We start from the raw sequence: 22,681 nt of genomic DNA on the forward strand, positions 1-22,681 counted from the left end.
TGTCTTGGTCATTCTGACAGACCACCTTTACCAGCAAAGGGACGATAGAAGTGCAACTCATGATTCTCCTGAACCTTCAGCAATTTTTTTAACAACTGGCCATGTTATCCTTCTGGAATACCTCTCCTGGATGAGATTGGGAGACAGGAAAACACACTGATACTTTTAATTATGTGTGAAATCATGATCTACAGTAAATCTCCAGCTGGATATTTGTTTTTTATGTAGATGCTGACTTAGTAAAACAATATAGAAAAATTAAAGAAGGAAAGCCATCTCCTGAGACTTACCTGTCCAGATGAGGTTGGAGCCATTTCCTTCCCATTCCCAAGCTCTCCATTCTCCATAAAGGCAGGGATGTTGGGGGTAAAAACCATGAGGTCATTCTTGGCACCAGGCTCCCCACTCGCAGCTGCCAGGATATGGCTGTGGCGATTTGAATAGGACCAGCTGCCCACTTCGCTGGCACAAACCAGTGTGGCTGTGCCAGGGCCATACACCATGGGCTCCTTGGGTTGACACTGGCATCGCAGAGCCATATACACAATGATTGCCAGCAGAAACAATGTGGAAACTGAGCAGATGGCAATGATCAGGTAGACATTTTTGTTCTCTTCAAGCGGCTTTGAGCTCCCTCCTGCTCTAGAATGGTAGCCATCTGTGTGGATGGCCTGAGCACTGACCACCAGTGACACACTCAGGGTGGCTGTGGTTGACAGCATTGGCTTGCCATGATCCTTCACCACTACCAGCAGATTCTGGCTGCCAGCATCACCCTCCATCTCATTCAAAACACGAGTAGTGCTGATCTCCCCACTATATAGGCCCACCCGCCAAGGACCGCTAGTTGACTCATGCAGCTCATAGTGAAGCCATGCATTGTAGCCTGAGTCAGCATCCAGGGCACGGATCTTGCCCACCATCTGTCCAGCAACCAAAGGGATCACCAGCAAGATGGGAGTGTTCTCTGGCCCAGATACTGTTGGGGCATTATCATTTTCATCCACCACAAAGACCTGCACCATCACATTGCTGTGCAAGGAGGGCAATCCGGCGTCCTTTGCACTCACTTTGAACTCCAGCAGCTTCAGTTCCTCATAATCCAAGGGCTGCAAAGCATAGACATTCCCACTTTCTGAGTGTACCGAGATGTAGCTTGACAGTGGCCAGAGGTTCTCATCTATCCAGTAGGTGACCAGAGCATTCTCAGCCACATCTGGGTCTGAGGCAGACACAGTGAAGATGTGGGCTCCCGGTGGATTATTCTCCTTCACAAAGACCGTGTAGGAAGTCTGAGCAAAAGCAGGTGCATTGTCGTTCACATCACCGATGGGCACAACCAGGGTGCTGCTGGCTGACAAGGGTGGGTCCCCTTGGTCTCTTGCTGTTACAACTAGTTTGTATTCTGCAACCTTTTCTCGATCCAGAGGTTCATTTAGCACCAGTGAGTAGTAATTCTTGAAAGTGGATACCAGCTTAAAGGGGAGCCCAGGAGGCCACAGAGAGCAGTTTACTTGTCCATTGGTGCCAGCGTCCTTGTCTGAGGCACTGATTAGGGCCACCACTGACTCCAGTGGGGAGTCCTCTGACACAGGTACTGATAGCGATGTCACTGATACTTCCGGGATGTTGTCATTTACGTCCATTATTTCTATGATGACATTGCAGTGCCCTGAGAGAGGAGGGGTTCCTTTGTCTTTCGCCTCAATTTCAATATCATACAGATTGATATCTTCGTAATCCACTTTTCCTTTGACCCTAATCTCACCTGTAACTGAATCTATACTGAATGTCTTTTTTACATTGGGAGAAACATGCTTACTGAAATAGTAGGTGATTTCCTTGTTACTTCCTTCATCTAAGTCTGTTGCATTGAGATGAATAACCAATGTTCCATCTGCCACATTTTCTAACAGTTTCACCTTATAAACAGATTGATTAAATACAGGGGCATTGTCATTTGCATCAATCACAGTGATCTCAAGATGAACTGTGCTTGTGAGTTCTGGTTGACCCCCATCAGTAGCTGTTAGCACTAAACGATGCACAGGGATTTTTTCTCTGTCCACAGGTTTCTTTAACACAAGCACTAATGATTTACTGTGCCTGTCGTTGATTTTCTCTTCAACAACAAAATATTCTGTGGAGTTGAGCTTGTACTTCAGTTGAGCATTAGCACCAACATCTGCATCTGAGGCTCCCTCTAGAGGGAAATGAGCACCTGGCAGTGTTGACTCTGCGACACTCAAAATCTCCTCGCCCTCCGAGAAAACAGGAGCATTGTCATTTATATCCCTGATCTCCACTTCCACATGAAAAACCCGCAGGGGCTTATCCAGGATCACCTCCAAGTGAATGGTACACACAGGATTCTTGCTGCAAAGCTCCTCCCTGTCTATCCGGGAACTAACAAACAAGATCCCATTTTGCACATTTACCTCTAAATAATCCTTGTGGTCTTTGGAAACCATCCGGAACATCCGAGGCACCAGCTCTCCCACCTCCAGCCCCAGATCCTGAGTGATGCGGCCCACAAAGGTGCCATGCTGGGATTCCTCAGGCACAGAATAATGGAGCTGGCCGCTCCCCATCATCCAGGCTTTGTGGAACACAATCAGCTGCAGCAGCTTCATTGTCACCTGGAAATCTCTTTGCAGAAAAGGCATAGCAAATGCAAGTACTGATGATCTGTTATAAATTACCTGGCTATAACTGAGCAAATGTTGACTGACCTGGATAGAAAGGAGTCAATGCCGGTCCTTTTACATTGAGGATCGAAGGTTTTCCAATGAAGGAAGAGGCAGATTTTTTATCTAGTCAGAGGGAGGAGCGTGTCCTTTCAGAAATGGTCTTGTTAGTCAATGGCTCCCCCTTGTGTTGAAATGTTTTTGGTTGCATAGTATTTCTTCTGACTAGCAGAATAAATGTATTCTTCTGCTACATAATGTTTAGTTTATTTTTCAAAATAGAACTTTTGAAACTCCAGGTAAACTAGGCTTCTTAAAATAAGAACAGAAAGATATTCCACTAAGTATAGGAATTTTAAAATATATAATGGCTTATTCCTTCAGAAGAGTAACTATTACCCATACAGCTCTTTGTACTGTTTCTATTTTACAATGCTGGCCCTACTCAGAGTAGACCCATTTAAAGTGCAAGGTCTCCCCTTCATGTGAGCTGTCTATATATAGTTGAATGTCATAATAGCCTCGAGTTCCCTGCCCAGAAGCAGGGATGTTTCTTGAAAGCTTCATTTGAAATGGATTCCACAATCTGTCCAGGCAATCTAACAAAATGAGATTAAATTTTGTTTCACGTATGACAAACATAAGCAGTTTCTTCCTTCTCATTTAGATATGATTTCTTTCAAGACTTTTCATACTCCTGCTTGTTGTCCTCTAGAACATTCCAAATTTGGTGGGATCCTTATCCAATTCTGATACAAAGAACTGAACCCCAGTCTCCCATTAATCAAGGCACTGGTTTTGACCTCTGACTTGTGTTTTTGTGCTGTATTTATATATATATTTGCTTTTATTGTTGTTGAATTTTAAATGTTTTAATTGCTATGACCTGCCCTGAGAACTTTGTTATATAGGATAGTCAATAAATAATGGTACAGTGGTGCCCCGCAAGATGAATGCCTCGCAAGACGGAAAACTCACTAGATGAAAGAGTTTTCAGTTTTGGAGGTGCTTCGCAAAACGAATTTCCTATGGGCTTGCTTCGCAAGACAAAAATGTCTTGCGAGTTCCTGCGGGGTTTTTTCCCTCCCCCCCCCTTTTTCTAAGCCGCTAAGCCGCTTATCTGCTTATCCGATAAGCCGCTAAAAGCCGCTAAAAGCCGCTAAAAGCCGCTAATAGCGCTAATCTGCTAAGCCGTCAATGGGCTTGCTTCGCAAGACGAAAAAACCGCTAGACGGAGAGACTCGCGGAACGGATTCTTTTCGTCTTGCGAGGCACCACTGTAAGTAAATAAATAAATAAAATAATGAAGTAGATTGAATATTGGGTTTGTGGTTTACTGTGAAGCATTTCCACTTTTGTGATCATTGCTACAATCCTATGCATTCTTACTTAGAAGTAAGCTACTAATTTCTGAAACTAATGCATTGGCAATAAATGTTGTAAATAAGGCATCATATTGAGAATTCTGGTGCTCTTGGATGGAACTATCTTGGCCCATTCCAGTCTGGGTCCAGGCTTGATTTGGGGACAGAATCAGTCATGGTTGCCCTAATAGATTATCTCCTTTGGGAAAAGGACAAAGAAATAGGATTCCGTGGATTCTCCTGGATCTCTCCATGGCTTTTGATACCATGGACCATAGTGTCCTCCTGGACCACCTCCATGTTTTGAGGACTGAATGCACTGTTTAATGGTGATGCCACTTCTACTTGTGGGGTCGGTTCCAGAATCATATTGGGTGACTGTGCCTCAGCCCCGTGGCAGTTGATCTGTGGAATCCCACAGGACACAATTTCTTCCTCAATGCTATTTAATAGCTATATGAAACCAATGGGGATAGTCATTAGGAGATTTGGAGCCAGTATGCTGATGAGACACAACTCTGTGACAGCTGAAGTTGGAAGTTGTGTGTCCCCTAAACAGATCCCTGGATGCACTTATGGATTGAATGAAGACTAATAAACTGTGACTGAATCCTGACAAGATGGAGATCCTATGGATTGGTCTGAGAATTGGGTTGCGTACCACCGATGAATGGGATTTCACTCCCCCACAGGCAGCAAGTACATAGTTAGAGGTGTTCTAGATCCACCACTATAACTGGAGGCCCAGCTGGCCTCAGATCATCCATTAACAACTTAGCTGGTATAGCTTTGCTACAGTGGCCCATACATCTAATATCATTATTAGATTGTACTACACGTGGGGCTACTCTTGTGCCTGATTTGGAAGCCACACTTATTTCAAAATGAAGCTGCTTGGGTGCTTTGTGGAACACCTAACTTTAAAAATATTTCACCAATGTTGAAATATCTCAGCTACCTGCCTATTAACTCCTGAGCCAAGTTCAAAGTTTTTCTGCTGACATTTACCGCTCTAAATAACTTTGAACAAAATCGCCTGTCAGGCCACCTCCCCAAGTACAGCCCAAGTCAATCTAAGATCTCCTGACCAGTGAATAGTCACTTGGTGACAATGCAGAAGATGGCTGTGGCGTTTGCCTCCTAGGTGGGTCATAAGGAAAGGGTTAAAATGAGTGTGATGTGATTGGCCAGAGAGAAACTGATAGGAGGAGTTAGAGTGAGAGTGGGTGTTGTGTGAAAGTCAGTTGAGAGTTGGGAGTTGAAGAAGAAAGAGGGAGGATAAGTCTGTGGGTTGGTCGAGTTGTGTTGTGAGGGAGTGAGAGGAATTGTTAGGTGGAGTCAGATAGATAGTTGGAATAATCAGTTTGAAGTTGTTAGGAACACATAGGACAGTTAAGGAATTAAGATTAAGAAACTGCCAAGGAAAATTAACTGAAACCATAAGCTTGTTCATGCCTATAAATAAACTTGATTATTTGTTAATGTTAACAATTGTCTGGACTCCGTGATTACTCGTGAGAAATGGGTTGGTGGCAGTGAAGAAAGCAATCACAGTGGTGGCACAGGGTCAATAGACCGTCTGGGGACCCTGTGTGATCGCTACAATGGCCCTCTCTGTAATAGCACCCACCCTCTGAACAGCATCTCTCAGGTGGAGGAAGTGATTGCTTTTAAATTCCTCCTTTTAAATTTGTCCAATATTTCCTGGGCTCTGACTCAAGTTTTTGAAAAAGTTATTTTGCACACTGCTCAGTTTTATGTGACATATACAGTTGTGTTTTCATTTCATTTTTAACCAGCTTTTAGGAATATTGTATTGAATGCTACTGCATTTTTACTAAGTTTATGTTAGTCATTTAGTAACTTTTATTATTTTAAGTGTATACATATTCAATAAACAAATAAAAAGATTTCTCAGGAAGAAAACACCAGTAAAATTGAATTGAAGAGGGGGGAATACGTGTTTCTCATAAACTATCCATTTACAATTCAATGTGGACGCTTACAAAATTAAGTTCAACAAAGAAAATTTCAGATTCAATATTGAATAACTAGGATATATTCTTATTCAATGTTACGGAGACTGAACAATGGCTGAGAAAGAGAAGAAACCAAGTCAGATACTAACCGTTGCACAGAGCAGGTCCTGCTGCTTCCCATTATCAGCAGAAGTAGGAATGTTGGGGCTGAAGACCATGAGGTCACTCTTGGCTCCAGCCTCCCCGCTCACACCTGCCAGGATGTGGCTGTGGCGATTGGAATATGACCAGCTGCCCACTTCACTGGCACATACCAGCGTGGCTGTACCAGGACCATACACCATGGCCTCCTTCGCCTGGCAACGGCATCGCAAGGCCACGTAAAAGATGACTGCTAGGAGGAACAAGCTGGACACGGAGCAGATGGCAATGATCAGGTAGACATTGACATTGTCCACCAAAGACTTTGGGCTTTCACCTGTCCTGGAAAGGCGGGTATCCGTTTTGATGGCCTGCGCACTGGTTACCAGTGACACACTCAGTGTGGCTGTGGTTGAGAGTTGAGGCTTCCCATGATCTTTCACCAAAACCAGCAGGCTCTGACTTCTGCTGACTTCTGCCTCATCTACAGAACGTATGGTACTGATCTCTCCACTATACAGGCCCACACGCCATGGTCCACTTGTCACCTCATGCAGTTCATATCGCAGCCATGCATTGTATCCTGAGTCAGCATCCAGAGCATGGATCTTGCCCACTGTGTGCCCAGACCCCATAGGAAGCACTAGGAGAATGGGGTTCTCTTCTGTTGTCCCTGTCACTGCGGGCGCGTTGTCATTCTCATCGACTACAAAAACCTGAATAGTCACATTGCCACACAGGGAGGGCAGCCCAGCATCCTTGGCCCTCACTTGGAACTCCAGCAGCTTCAGCTCCTCATAGTCCAAGGGTTGCAAGGCATAGACCTTCCCACTCTCTGAATGAACTGAGATGTAGCTTGTCAGTGGCCAAAGCTTCTCATCGATCCAGTAGCTGATCAGGCTGTTCTCAGCCACATCTGGGTCTGAAGCAGACACTGTGAAGATGTGAGCACCTGGTGGGTTGTTCTCCTTCACAAAGACCGTGTAGGAGGGTTGTGCGAAAGTGGGTGCATTGTCATTTATGTCACTAATTGGAACTAATAAGCTACCACTAGCTGACAGTGGTGGAACACCTTGGTCCTGGGCCATCACCATCAACTTATATTCAGCTACCTGCTCCCGATCCAGGAGTTCAGACACTACTAATGAGTAGTAGTTCTTGAACGTGGATGCCAGTTTGAAGGGAAGCCCAGGAGGCCACAGTGAGCAGCTTACTTGGCCATTGGCCCCAGAGTCCCTGTCTGAGACACTGATTAAGGCTACCACTGTCCCCAGTGGGGAGTCCTCTGGCACTGGCACAGAGAGGGATGAGACTGACACCTCTGGGGCATTATCATTCACATCCAGCACCTCAATTATCACTTGGCAATGTCCTGACAAAGGAAGGTTGCCTTTATCTTCTGCCACAATCTGAAGATCATATACACTAACGTCTTCAAAATCAATTCTTCCATTTACCATTATTTCCCCGGTATTGGAATTTATGGTAAAAATCTTTTGGAAATTTAGTGGCACATGGTTAGTAAAAGAATAGGAGATCTCCTTATTAATTCCTTCATCTAAATCAGTGGCATTCAGCTTAAGAACCAATGTTCCAGTAGCTGCATTTTCCAATAATGTTACCTTGTAAACTGATTGGTTAAATACAGGAGGGTTGTCATTTGCATCTAGCACATTAATCACCAGCTGGACTGTGCCTGTGAGCTCTGGTTTGCCTCCATCAGTGGCTGTGAGTGAAAGACGATGCACAGGAGCCTCTTCCCTGTCCAATGGCTTCTTTAAAACAATTGCTAAGGGTTTATTGTGCTGGTCACCTGTTTTCTGTTCTACAATGAAATAGTCATTGGGCCTGAGCTTGTAGGTTAGCAGAGCATTACTGCCGATATCTGCATCAGAAGCCCCTTCTAAAGGGAATCTGGTGCCAGGTGCCGTTATAAATTCTGCTATGCTCAGAATTTGTTCACTTGCAGAGAAAATGGGGGCATTGTCATTTATGTCCCTGATCTCCACCTCTATATGGAAAACCCTCAGAGGTTTGTCCACAATCACCTCCAGGTGAACGGCACATTCAAGATTCTTAGCACACAGCTCCTCCCTGTCTATCCGGGAATTCACAAACAAGATCCCATTCTGCACATTTACCTCAAAATAGTCCTCCTGTCCTTTGGACATCATCCGGAACATCCGAGGCACCAGCTCCTCCACCTCCAGCCCCAGATCCTGGGCAATGCGGCCCACAAAGGTGCCATGCTGGGATTCCTCCGGCACAGAATAATGGAGCTGGCCGCTCCCCACCATCCAGGCTGCGTGGAGGAGAAGCAGCTGCAGGAGCTGCTTTGCCACCGAATCATTCTGCCAGGCAACCATTGCAAGCATAGCCACAAATTGTTGTCTTCTTCCTTCCTTCCTTCCTTTCCTTCCTTCCTTTCTTTTTATAAATCCTTTTCTTTAATGTAGTGTAGAGCAGAGTCCAAGGAGCCCATCTCAATTGGTATTTGTGAAGTCATTTGAATAGATGCATTCTGTGCTTGATAGCCCCATTGTGAATCTGACAGGCAGGGTTTTCAGTCACTCGGAGGGAGGAGCTCTGAATGTTCTTTCTTCTTAAATATTTCCTTAGGCAACAGTGACCTCTAGCGAATGATTGTAGAAATGGAGAAGCAGGTGACTAAACTATGAAACATTTTGTGATAAGTGCCTGTTCTTCAGAGATTTTATGCACTTCTACTTTCAACTGAAGTTATTAAAGTCCATTCATACTTCTAATGTGGTGATTCACATTACAACATTACTGTTGCACACTCAGTTATCATAACAGCTTATATCTGAATGGCTCCTCCAAGAAGGGTTGCACTTGTGCTGATACCAAGTGATAAGAAAGTGATGCTACACTTGATTATGCTCTTATACTTTTATTTTTATTGGGGGAAAGTGTCGTGTATTTTTCAAGATCAAAGTGCCTGTTATATGTAATAGCATGTAGCCCTCTCTTATCATACACTTTTCGGCAACCTCTGGCATGCAACTCCATGCTTAATAGCCTGTAACTCTCAAGAGTTGAGAGGAGTAGACACTGAATGAGTTATATAGGGAAACAACAATGCACACTAGACATTGCACAGCAATGTGATGGGCCTTGCAGATGATGCTGAAATCTTGAGCAGAGAAATGGGAGGGAAAGCAGCTGCTTAATCCTTACTCAACATTTGCTCATGTTTGCATAAAAATTCTAGTTCAGCCAATAAAAAGATGGGATAGTGCTTCTAGTTCTAGCAAGTTCTTTTAAAATCAACAGCAGATTGCAATCGTAAGCATACATAAGAGTCCATAGGGCTTGAGATTGCACCCATAAAGACTTACCTGGCATCAATCACCATTTAACACAGTTGGGCTCATTTCTGAGTGAGTATGCATAGGATCAGGTGGCATATTTGAGAATTTCCACCTAAGTCCTAACTAAATAATTTGCCGTTTTTTTAAAAGTTAAGAACCGTCATTTAGGGCTTTTGTTAGTTTCACAAATATAATAGCACCCCTAATACTAAACTCTGATGGTGGAAATGCATTATATGATACTAACACGGGGTTGACAAACCCACCCCTGCCTTCACTGTCAGGGTCTACCCACTAAGTTCAGTGGGGCTTACTGCCAGTATATGGGTACAGGACTGCAGCCTTAGACACACCTAAGTGGAACTGAAATAAATGGGAACAGTTAGTCATGAAACCCAATAGGTTTCATTTACTGTCCTGGCAAATGTGCTCCAAGATACTTTTAACCAAGCTGCATTTTCATCTTCCTGGACATTGTTCTTGCTTCACTTGTCTCGATGACTGACCTACCTCACAAGAAGTTAAACAGTCATCAAAATTTAATTAAAAGACCCTCTGTAAAGGATCAGAAGCACTATTTCTCTTGTATTGCAATTTTAATTTAAGAATTACAAAGAGGAGAAACAGATGAGAGACAAAGTGAAAGCATTCTGCACTTTCTTATGCTTTGGGTAATTCAATTGATCTTCTTTCCACCCAAAGGTAAATTTTGATTAAATATAAAAGAGGTAAACAGTAAAATTGCAAGGCTCAGAATTTGACTCAGCAGGAGATGAAAATATTTTAAATTATTACTATAAATATGGAAACATGCAAAACAATATTAAGAACTCATAACACTAGAAGGTATTTAAATATTATTTTACATATTAGTTACCTTTCATACATTCAATGTACTCAAAAACAATTAGGAATTCCCTACAATTAGTTGTAGGAAAATGAACAATACTGAAAAGGCTGTGGTTGATATGGAAAAGGGAATTGCAGCCATTAGTATGAAAACAGAAAAAATGAAAACAACAAAGACAGAATTTAAAATATTGTGAGAAGTGAAAGCAAAAGATAGAAAATATAGCTCTCAAAGTCAGTAAACATGATTTAAGGAAACAACCCAGGAATAACACAAGAAGAATTAAAAACTTAGAAGCCTCCCAGAATACATAGAAAGGGAGGACATAGTCACCATTTTAGAAGAACATCTATCAAATTACATATAGCTTGATAGATTATATACAATTGGTACTGAAGTTGTTTCAGAGGAGAAAGTAAAATCAAGACTGGCCATAGCAATTTAAGAAAAGCAATTTATGCTAAAGTCATCTTGGTCAATTTAATTATTCATCCTAATACTTTGAAGGAAAATGAATTTAAGTTTCTAACAGTGATACCTCGGGTTACAGACACTTCAGGTTACAGATGCTTCTGGTTACAGACTCCGCTAACCCAGAAATAGTACCTTGGGTTAAGAACTTTGCTTCAGGATAAGAACAGAAATTGTGCTCCGGTGGCGCAGCAGCAGTGGGAGGCCCCATTAGCTAAAGTGGTACCTCAGGTTAAGAACAGTTTCAGGTTAAGAACAGACCTCCAGAACGAATTAAGTTCTTAACCTGAGGTACCACTGTACATCAATGGCCAGCTCTCTCGCTTGCTCGCTCTGTCCCCTTTTAAGTTAATTATTTTGTTTGTTTGTTTTTAAAAGAGGTTAAGATTAAGACAGGGAAGGAAGCTTTACAGCTGAAAGCATATTTAGAGGAAATTTCCATGCCAGATAATGTTAGATAACGGCCACAGAAATGAATACAACAAAATCAGAATAAAAAATTAATTTATGAATAAAGAAAACCAGAGAAGACAAATAAATAATACTGGGGAAAGAGCTGAGCAAGATTCTCTGAAGGAAGCAAAGGAACAAGCTATCTCAGTTCAGTAAACTCTAATAAATCTGAAGAAGATAAAATAATTAGTGAGAATAAGGTTCACTTTTTTCTCCTTGTTAGTGACCATAAAACAAATTCAGTAAGAACTCTCTCATTGATTGTAAAGGTGCTGAACTATTCACTGAAATGCTGGAAATTTACAAGAAAATTGTCTTCAGAAAATGCAGGTTTTATATTTCTGCAAGAAATACAGATAAAAGCAGGGGAAATATCTGAATGAAATTAGATTAGGACAAGTCTTCACTGTTTCAGAAGTACAGTGGTACCTCGGGTTAAGTACTTAATTCGTTCTGGAGGTCCGTTCTTAACCTGAAACTGTTCTTAACCTGAAGCACCACTTTAGCTAATGGGGCCTGCTGCTGCTGCTGCTGCTGCTCCACCAGAGCACAATTTCTGTTCTCATCCTAAGGCAAAGTTCTTAACCCGAGGTAATATTTCTGGGTTAGCAGAGTCTGTAACCTGAAGCATATGTAACCTGAAGCATATGTAACTCGGGGTACCACTGTAGTGGTATTAGTTTAAAATGGGTTAATCAAGAAATATTGAGAGATGATGGGGAAAGAACTTGTTAGTATTTATATATGGTCCACATAACTCACAAGGGATATTCAATTTTAAAAATAGATTCAATTAGATAGATTTTATAATGGATACATAATTATGGCAGGTAACTTGAATTAGTGAAGCATTAATGATTTTAAAGAAATTTAAATATACCAAAAATATCTAATGATATCCAGAGAAAACTAGAGGCTCCCTTTTCTTTATCATAGGTAAGACTGATGATAATTAATATTTAAATGACAAACCTCCCAGCCCAGGTGGGTTTACCAGATGGATGTTATAAAACCTCTTGAAGACCTAGAACAACCACTCTTGTGGTTCAATAAATCAATACGGTAAAAGAAATTGCCAGGCTCGTGGGATGTGGCAAAATCACCATGATATCTAAACCTAATGAATACCTAGCAAACCAGGAATCTTATAGATCTATTTCATTGTTAAACCAAGGTGTGAAAATCTAGTTCTGTAATATTGCAGAAAAAGTAATATCCATCATTGTGAAGTACATACATATTGACTGGATTCTTGAGAGACAGAAAATGATAAACTAATATGAAAATAACCTTTTCATTATTAATATGATAATAAGATAAAAAACTAACATCTAACATTTAGATGCCCAAAAGGCTTTTGATAGAGTGGAGTGGAAATATCTGATAGTGGTTATGAACTATTTCAAACTGGGTTTAAATTTCGGGTCCTAGATCCAACTTTTATATCCGACACCAACAGCACAGGTACAGATGACTGGCTGTCTCTTAGATCTTTTTTCACTGTGCAGAATAAATAGGCAAGGATGCCCATTTTTACCTCTATTTTTGTTTTGTTTTTTGTTTTAGCTATCAAACAATTTTGATAGCTATTTTTTGTTTTGTTTTTTGTTTTAGCTATCAAACAATTAGAGCAATTACATTAAATGTGAGCAATTATTAAGTTAGAGCAATTATAGCAATTAGAGAAGAATTTGAAATGTATTAAATGTGATAGGGGGTTATTCATACAAAAAAAATCTTGCTCATAATGGATGGCATCTTTTCAATCAATCAAATCCATTTATTGTGAGGACCATGCCTGTGCACAAAAATCAACACTACAATAGTTAAAAATATTAAAATTCATTACATACTATGCCAACAAAACCTTCTTCCCACAAAGTAGAAAAGGAGGGAAAACGAGCAGCGAGTTAAACAGACGATGAAGGGGTCTTTACATTGTCGTCCATAAATCTTTCCCTGGCTTTCATGGCCTTCATCACAAAGACCGCTACCACATGGGTAATACGTGGGTTTGCATCAACTAACAAAAATTTTACTCTATCTTCAGGACTGGTTATAGAGTTGGGTATAATTTGCAGCAATGCGTCTCTGAAGCCCGAGTAAATGGGGCAATAGAGGAAATAATGTGTAAGATCCTCTTTAATTTTCATAAAGCAAGGACATAAACGATGTTCAACTGGGGTTTTTGTGTATCTACCGGTCAGATAAGCAGTTGGCAATGTTTGAAACCGTGCCTAGAATTCTTCTGAGATAAAAATTTTGGAAGATTTCAAGCCGTTCTAACAGCTTCTGATTCCATCCCCAGAGCTCTACTCCGTATAGCATCTGTGGAATCACTTTTCCAACAAAAGTTTTTAGTGCCGGGGTCACCAGTTGCCCACCCCTCGAGTAAAAAAAGCTGAACAGAGCACCAGCATCTTTTAAACATTAGTGCATCCTTAATACTTCTTATAGACATCTAAAAAGATATGAGATGGATATGGGGAAAATATCAATATATAAACTCTAGAAAATCTGAATAGATAGGCCTAGCTTCAGATAAAGAGTTGAAAAAAGAATGAACAGGAACTGTGTATATAACTTGGTAATCTATTTTTTTTTAATAAATATTTATTAAAGTTTTTAAATATAAATGCACACATAATAAACGATCTTACTTCTATCACAACAATTTCTTCACTTCTTTGGACTCCCTCACGTCTCCCGCTCCCATTTACATCGTTAAAAATTTTTTCCAAACAAATTATCAACTTGTTTGCAATCTCATGTCCACTCATTCAAATATAATCTAGCACTTCTTCCAAAAAAATTTTATATTTTCTTTAGTCTCACTTATCATCAAATTTAAATCTAGTTTAGTGGTGGCCAGTTTTTTATAATCTAGCATCCTTCTTAACATTCAACCAAATTACAATATTTTTGTAGATACATCTTGAATTTCTCCCAGTCTTCCTCCATCTTCTCTTCTCCCAGATCACGGATTCTGCCGGTCATCTCGGCCAGTTGCATATAGTCCATCAGCTGCATCTGCCACTCTTCCAGTGTGGGTAGATCTTGAGTTTTCCAGTTTTTTGCGATGAGAATCCTTGCTGCCGTTGTTGCATACATAAAAAATGTTCGATCCTTCTTTAACACCTTCTGGCCGACAATACCCAGAAGGAAGGCCTCTGGTTTCTTTGTGAAGGTATACTTAAATACCTTTTTCAGCTCATTATATATCATTTCCCAAAAGACCTTCACCTTAGGGCATGTCCACCAGAGGTGAAAGAATGTTCCTTCATATAACTTGGTAATCTAAACCTGTTAAATGATTCTTCATAATTTGTCACAATTAATTAAAATCAATTATGAAAAATTGCACCAGGAGATGGAATCAGCATTAAGATCTTGGATCCAGTTTCCTGGATGGGTTGTATTGCAATTGCTAAAATATCTATTTTCTATTTATTTATTTATTTATTTTTGAGTATTCCATTACAAGTCCCATATTTTGCAAATATGGCATAAATCCATTTGGGGTTGCATGGCGGGGATCCACTTGTTGCTGTAAAACAAACTGAACAGGGGCGTATGGGAGTTCCAAATATACAAAACTTCTTATGCTGCAAAGCTAACATCTATCATGGAGTGGTATCTGATCACACTACCAGAAAACTATTTTAAAGAGTCAATCAAAGACAATGCTATGGTTCCAGAAGAATTGGGAAATGTTTGCTAGTAAGGTACCGTGTTCACAGTGCTCTAATAAGTTGGTATAAATTAAGTAAGAAAATCTTCCCAGCTTTATCACATTATTTCATAACATACAGTGGTGCCCCACAAGACGAATGCCTCGCTAGACGAAAAACGCGCAAGACGAAAGGGTTTTTCGTTTCTTGAGTTGCTTCGCAAGACGAATTTCCCTATGGGCTTGCTTTGCAAGACAAAAACATCTTGCGGGTTTGCTTCCTTTTTCTTAAAGCCGTTAATACCCGGGGAATCCGCGCTCCGCAAGACGAAAAAATCGCAAGACGAAGCAACTCGTGGAACGAATTAATTTCGTCTTGTGAGGCACCACTGTATTTCTATCACATACACAAAGGATGATAGGGGATTTGACATTATGGTATCAAACAGAAGAGGATAGTGTTAAGAACAACATATCCAGGCAAGAAATTAAATGATACACAAAAGTTATTAAAATTATGGGTGGTCTTCAGCTACAATTATATTAGCATTTTCTAATAAAAGAAGCATTTCTATGTTTACTAAGAAAACATTGTGTCTCAAGGGAGGAAACTGAATTTGAAATTCTAACTACTGTAATATCAAACTGTGAACTGCTAATATGCATTCCATAATTACAAAACTTTAGAATAAAACTGGAACGTTCATAAAGAAATGGGCCAGAGACTTAAAAGAGTTAACCTTGGATTTGGGTAGATATTTCTCTTTCAATTATATCTATGGATTTAAGGAAAACTTTTACAAGATCCAATATCAGTGGTATTTAATTCAACTCACTAAGACAGAGCTTTCCAAACTTTTCATGTTGGTGACACACTTTTTAGACATGCATCATTTTGTGACACAGTAATTCAGTTTTACTAGCAAACCAGAAGTTAAACTAACCCCTTTCCAGCCCCGGAAGAAGAAGAAGAAGAAGAGTTTGGATTTGATATCCCGCTTTATCACTACCCTAAGGAGTCTCAAAGCGGCTAACATTCTCCTTTCCCTTCCTCCCCCACAACAAACACTCTGTGAGGTGAGTGAGGCTGAGAGACTTCAGAGAAGTGTGACTTGCCCAAGGTCACCCAGCAGCTGCATGTGGAGGAGCGGGGAAGCGAACCCGGTTCCCCAGATTACGAGTCCACCGCTCTTAACCACTACACCACACTGGAAGGAGAGCAAGGAGTGTTCACGTGACACACCTGCACAGTGCAGCCAGCACACTAATGTGTCATGACACACAGTTTGGAAAGATCTGCACTAAGATATACCCAACCACATAAGATTAATGTTGGAGATTTAGCAATCATCTTGCAGGCGGTTTACATACATTTTGCTCAGTAATTCAGAATTATTAAAGGTAAAGGTAAAGGGACCCCTGACCATTAAGTCCAGTTGTAGCCGACTCTGGGGTTGTGGAGCTCATCTTGCTTTATTGGCCGAGGGAGCCGGCGTACAGCTTCCGGGTCATGTGGCCAGCATGACTAAGCTGCTTCTGGCGAACCAGAGCAGCGCACGGAAAAGCCGTTTACCTTCCCGCCGGAGCAGTACCTATTTATCTACTTGCACTTTGACGGGCTTGCGAACTGCTAGGTTGGCAGGAGCTGGGACCGAGCAATGGGAGCTCACCCCGTCGTGGGGATTCGAACCGCCGACCTTCTGATTGGCAAACCCTAGGCTCTGTGGTTTAACCCACAGCACCACCCGCTGATACTCAGAAATAGGCCTCAGAAATAACTGGATATTTCTTACCAAATGATTTCTAAATACGGTTATTGAATTATTTGGAGGGTATTGTACCAGTGGCAGATTTTGAAACAATAATAAAATTACTGGTAGCTGTAAAGTTAGTTATTGCTAAAGTCTGGAAGAAGAACACAGTACTACCAATTCTAGACAAGTCTGAAATAATTTGGAACATTGTTGCATTATTTAAAAAAACCTGTATTATAGGAGAGAGGGAACTGAACAAATATACAGAGTTATAGAGTTATAGAACAATGTCAATTTTTATTAAATTTGGAAATATAAATATGAAGATAATATATACCCTTATGATTTATTTCCATCATTGTAGTATGGTATTACTTATGTCATGTGTATATTCTTTGCTTTCTTTATTTTTATATAATTTAGTGGTAATTGTTTATGTTATATACTTAATTATACTTATAAGTCTTATATGCTCTTTTAGATACAATAAAATTAAAAAAAACTTACTACATAATTCAAAAGCAGATTCCCTCATTAAAAGTTCTGTAGATGGATAGACAGATATATTAATCCACTCTACTCACTCAAAATCCTTTTCAACATCTGCAAGCATATATCTACTTTTTTTACAATCCTTGTCATTCAGAACTGGTTCAGTAGAGATTAGCTTGCCTGAAAGACAGTCTGCTTACAGTGTGTGTAACTTCCTATCACAGTAGCCCTTTTGGGGTGATTAGGCTGATCTTTTCATTGCTACTTCCATATTTTTGGCAATTTATTAAAGGATTGCTGTTTCTGAGATACACTGCCAAGGATTCACCTAACCATCCCCATCAGTGGAAGCCGTGTGCAAGGCTTTCCACTTGTACGGTTTCCCTTCCTTCCCCCCCCCCTCCAAAAATTCACTTATGAGGGGTAGGAGAATTCCCAGAACAGCAGGCCAGTGGGAGTAGAGGGCTATTGATTCATTTGGTAAGCTGGAATGCTTGTGAGAATGATTGGAAGTGTACAACATTAAATTTCACCCACTATATTTTGTTTTTCCTGCCTATCTGTACAGATTAATAATGATATCCAACTAAGTCTTGCTCAGAAGAAACCCATTGAAATATCTTGTTAGTTGTGATTTTGATTGATCTATTCTGAGAACGATTTAGTTAGATACTGTACTATCCTAAATGTACAGTATTCTTATTTTACATTTTCACTCAATTTTTCTGCCTATGTTGGCACCAAATGTGGCTTCCAATTAAAACATACACAAACATACTATTATTCTAAGGATATGTTGTGGTGTGTTTTAGAATAATCTTTGAGACTCTGGCAGTTGATTACATATCCTGGTTCCAGGCGCTTTCTGCAGAGGGAGGGGTCAGAAGGAACTACAAGGCTGGCTGATGGTTAAGCTCCCAAGCTACAGAAACAGCACATCCAATGATCTGCAGATCTGAAGCATATACAAGGGGCTGCTGAACTTGCGACTTCAGTGCCTGGTTCTCCTAGCACCACATAGACAACTGGTTTCTGAACAGCAACATGCTAAAATGGATGCCTAGAAGAAGCCCTATGTTTATTTTCATAAAGCTATCTATGATATCTCAGTTGTAAACTTATTTAGTCAGAAAGAAGGCACACTGATATCAACAATTTGGAGGTGAAGTATCGAACAATTATCTTTGGCAATAGAAGTGACAGAACACAAAGCAAGCAGAACTTAACACAATATAAATTTGCTTTAGAGCATACACAATACAACATATTTCTCCTATGTCTGTTGAATAAAATAATGCAAAACACTACAGCAATTGTTCATCAATGCTAATCTCAGGCTAGTTGCATTGCCATCTAATCTTTACACAAACTCACATCCCATAACATAGATATTTATAGATATTTATAATAAATACATCAGACATGAGTAACTGAAGTTCTGTTTATAGGTTTGCATACATAATTGGCCATCCACAAAGGAGTCCTTTCATTTGTGGAAGTGTTATTGACCTAGTGGATCTGTCCTAATGGAAAATGAAGGCCATTTTCACTTATATGGCCTCTGCTCTACAGGTCCCTGTGAATTCTAAGACCCTCCAGAACAGAGTGGAAGGTGGTCAAATTCCTGTAGGAAAAAGAGTGAATTGGCAAAAATTGCCTCTCCCATTCCATTCGGGGAGGTCTCCAATCAGAAGCCTTCCCATTTCCAGAAGGACATTGAATGCAACACTCCCCACCCCCTCCACCCCCAATCACAAAAAGAGAGTTCCTCAGCTCATCATTGCACAGATATTAGGACTGGGTGTCTTTTTTCTTTTTTTTCTTTTCCCTTACAATACCCTATAAAGGACCTCCTTTACAGGAAAAGCTACAGTGTGTTATTTCAGGATCCAACCACCCCTTTATCAAATAAGATCAGTAGAACCTGCATACATATTTCCACAACATTCTCAGTGGAGGTGCACCAAAGATCATGAGTATGAATAAACTTAGCACTTTTTAAATGTAAAGACAAACACTGCTGTACCTACCTTAAACCTGGAAGTTAACGAGGATAACTTTTAAGAAAGAAATGGAGAGAGATATAAGGCCAGTGCTTTTTTTCTGGGGGAATGCAGGGGTACGCAAACCCCTAAACATTTTGTGAATCTAAGTTTGGCCTCATTGAGGGGCAATATTTCAATATGAGTAGGAGAATGAGAGTACCCCTAAACTTTTTTTTTTTTTAGGGAAAAAAAGCACTGAAGGGCCTTTTAAATTGCATAATCTATGTTGCCGCATTCCTTGACTCTGGAGTTTTGTAACAAACACAGATTTTATTTTACTTACTGGGCTTTGGCCTTCATTGGATGGTTTGTCTCTGGCTTTCTGTGGTATTTTTATTTCAGAGATTAGCCTTATTCAAATTCTATATTACCCTTCATCCGAAGATCATAGAGCAGTTTACATTATAAAAACATTACATTTTTATGATGTACATTTTAGGGTTTAACTTTGAAAGAAGCCTTTTAAACTTTCTTAGAAACTTTGAGCAGAATTTTTTTATTTCTTTAACATAAAGCCCCAAAATGTTTGATAGCTCTGCTTTCCATAATAGCACGTTTTGCTTCAGTGTTTTCACACCAAGAAGGTATAACAAAGAGAGAACAACTGCAAAGATTTTAAAGATTCCATATAACTCACCTCATCTGATGAATTTCCATTTCCTGCATCCCCATTCATTGCAAATACAGGAACATTTGGAGTGAAAACCATGAGGTCACTCTTGGCTCCAGCCTCCCCGCTCACACCTGCCAGGATATGGCTGTGACGATTTGAATAAGACCAGCTGCCCACTTCACTGGCACATACCAGCGTGGCTGTGCCAGGACCATACACCATGGCCTCCTTGGCCTGGCAACGGCAACGCAGGGAGATGTATACTATGATCACCAGCAGGAACAAGCTGGACACAGAGCAAATGGCAATGATCAGGTAGACGTTGACATTTTCCACCTGGGGCTTTGGGCTCCCTCCCATCCTGACAAGGTGGGCATCAGCCTGAATTGCCTGGGTGCTTGCCACAAGTGACACACTCAGGGTGGCTGTAGCTGACAGCACTGGCTTGCCATGGTCCTTCACCAACACTAAAATATTCTGGCTGCCACCGCTGCCTGCTGCTTCATCCAGGGCACGTGTGGTGCTAATCTCACCACTGTAAAGCCCCACCCGCCAGGGGCCATTATTGGCTTCATGCAGCTCATAGCGCAACCATGCATTGTAACCTGAGTCAGCATCCAGGGCATGGATCTTGCCCACTGCATGTCCAGCTTTTATTGGGACGACCAACATGATGGGGGACTCTGCTGCCCTAGATACTTCAGGTGCATTGTCATTCTCGTCCACCACAAAGACCTGAATAGTCACATTGCCACACAGGGAGGGCAGCCCAGCATCCTTGGCCCTCACTTGGAACTCCAGCAGCTTCAGCTCCTCATAGTCCAAGGGTTGCAAGGCATAGACCTTCCCACTCTCTGAATGAACTGAGATGTAGCTTGTCAGTGGCCAAAGCTTCTCGTCGATCCAGTAGCTGATCAGGCTGTTCTCAGCCACATCTGGGTCTGAAGCAGACACTGTGAAGATGTGAGCACCTGGTGGGTTGTTCTCCTTCACAAAGACCGTGTAAGAGGGCTGAGCAAAAGCAGGTGCGTTGTCATTCACATCACCAATGGGCACCACCAAGGTGCTGCTAGCTGACAGTGATGGAATCCCTTCATCATGAGCCATCACCACTAGCACATACTCAGCCATCTGCTCCCGATCCAGTGTTTCTTCCAACATCAGTGAGTAGTAATTCTTGAAGGTGGATACCAACTTGAAGGGAATCCCAGAAGGCCACAAGGAGCAGCTCACTTGCCCATTGGGTCCAGAGTCTCTGTCTGAGATACTAATCAAGGCCACCATAGTACCTTGTGGTGAGTCCTCGGGCACAGGCACTGACAGGGACTTCAGTGAAAGCTGAGGGATGTTGTCATTCATGTCTAGTATCTCTATTACTACTTTACAGTGTCCAGCCAAAGGAGGATTGCCTTTATCTTCTGCTACAACTTGAATTTCCCATAAATTAATGTCTTCATAATCTATTGGTCCTATAACCTTGATGTCACCAGTGCTTTCACTTATTTGAAAGGTATGTTTAACTTTGGGAGGTACTAGGCTGCTAAAGGAATAAGTAACATCCTTAAAAATACCATCATCCAAGTCTGTGGCATTGAGTGTTATTATGTGTGTTCCATTAACAGGATTCTCTGGTACTCTGACTTTGTAAACAGATTGGTTGAATAATGGAGCATTATCATTTACATCCAATACATTTATCACAAGCTGGACTGTTCCTGTGAGCTCTGGCTTACCACCATCTGTGGCTGTCAGTAATAAATGGTGCACAGATATGTCTTCTCTGTCTAATGGTTTCTTTAATTCTAGCCCAGCAGATTTAGTGTGGTCCTCATTTGTTACTACATTCAGCTTGAAATAATCATTTGGATTGATCTTGTAAGTTAACAGAGCATTGCTGCCAATATCTGCATCAGAAGCACTCTCCAGTGGGAAAGGAGAATATGGCAATCTTGATTCTGCAATAATCAATGTTTGCTCTGTGACAGAGAAAATGGGGGCATTGTCATTTATGTCTGCAATCTCCACTTCCACATGGAAGACTTTCAGGGGTTTATCCACAATCACCTCCAGGTGGATGGAGCACAAAGGGCTCTTGGCACACAGCTCCTCCCTGTCTATCCGGGAATTAACAAACAAAATCCCATTCTGCAAATTTACCTTGAAATAGTCCTCATGGCCTTGAGATTCCATCCGGAACAGCCGAGGCACCAGCTCACTCACCTCCAGCCCCAGGTCCTGGGCGATGCGGCCCACAAAGGTGCCATGCTGGGATTCCTCCGGCACAGAATAATGGAGCTGGCCGCTCCCCATTTCCCAGGCTGTGTGGAGAAGAACCAGCTGCAGCAGCCTCCTCCTCACCCAGAATTCTATCCGCATAATAACCATGGAGATTTGAGATTAGGATGTTTCCAAGATGTTTGTTTCAAATGCAGCTGATCCAGGTGATCTAGGGAACACCAGGGAGTAGCATCACTGATAGAAATCTCTCTGGATCATGTAATCGTATCCAGTTGTCTCCTGTCTTTTTTCTTCAAAAGCCTTTTTAAAGGAAGAGAGCTGTATTTAGAGGTTTCCAATAGGATTGTTTAGGCAATTGCGACCCCGTGTGACTGACTATGTTCAGTGCAGACAATACTGTGTTCCTTCATTTTGTCTGCTGTTTGAATATCTGGCATGGATTACTGTTACAGGAATAAGTTCATATATTTGTCAAACTTCATGCAAATGGAAGTCATCAAGGGTCTGCAAGAGTTCGTTCTGCCTTCATAGAGATTACATAATGTGGATTTTCCTCTTCGTTTTCAATGTTTTATAAAAGTTCTTCATTATA

General features: G+C 41.2%; 1 protein-coding gene and 1 pseudogene across 7 annotated transcripts in view; both read right to left on the reverse strand.

The window, feature by feature from the left end:
- Nucleotides 1-22,681, reverse strand: part of LOC309347809 (protocadherin alpha-C2-like) — a 191,258-nt gene that overhangs the window by 126,956 nt on the left and 41,621 nt on the right. The window contains exon 1 of one of the 6 annotated variants that reach the window (XM_081872646.1): nucleotides 291-2,723. The exons of the other annotated variants lie outside the window; for them this stretch is intronic. Coding sequence (XP_081728772.1) covers nucleotides 291-2,666 — 2,376 coding nt within the window. The 5' untranslated portion in view covers nucleotides 2,667-2,723. Of the gene's footprint in view, nucleotides 1-290; nucleotides 2,724-22,681 lie in introns of those variants that run through there. 6 annotated transcript variants of the gene reach the window in all.
- Nucleotides 6,168-8,723, reverse strand: LOC309347839 (protocadherin alpha-5 pseudogene; annotated as a pseudogene). The gene has a single exon. The product of its transcript is annotated as a protocadherin alpha-5 pseudogene (transcript).

Source organism: Podarcis erhardii (genome assembly GCF_964252035.2).
Source record: "Podarcis erhardii genome assembly, chromosome: 8".
NCBI classification, from domain to species: Eukaryota; Metazoa; Chordata; class Lepidosauria; order Squamata; family Lacertidae; genus Podarcis; species Podarcis erhardii.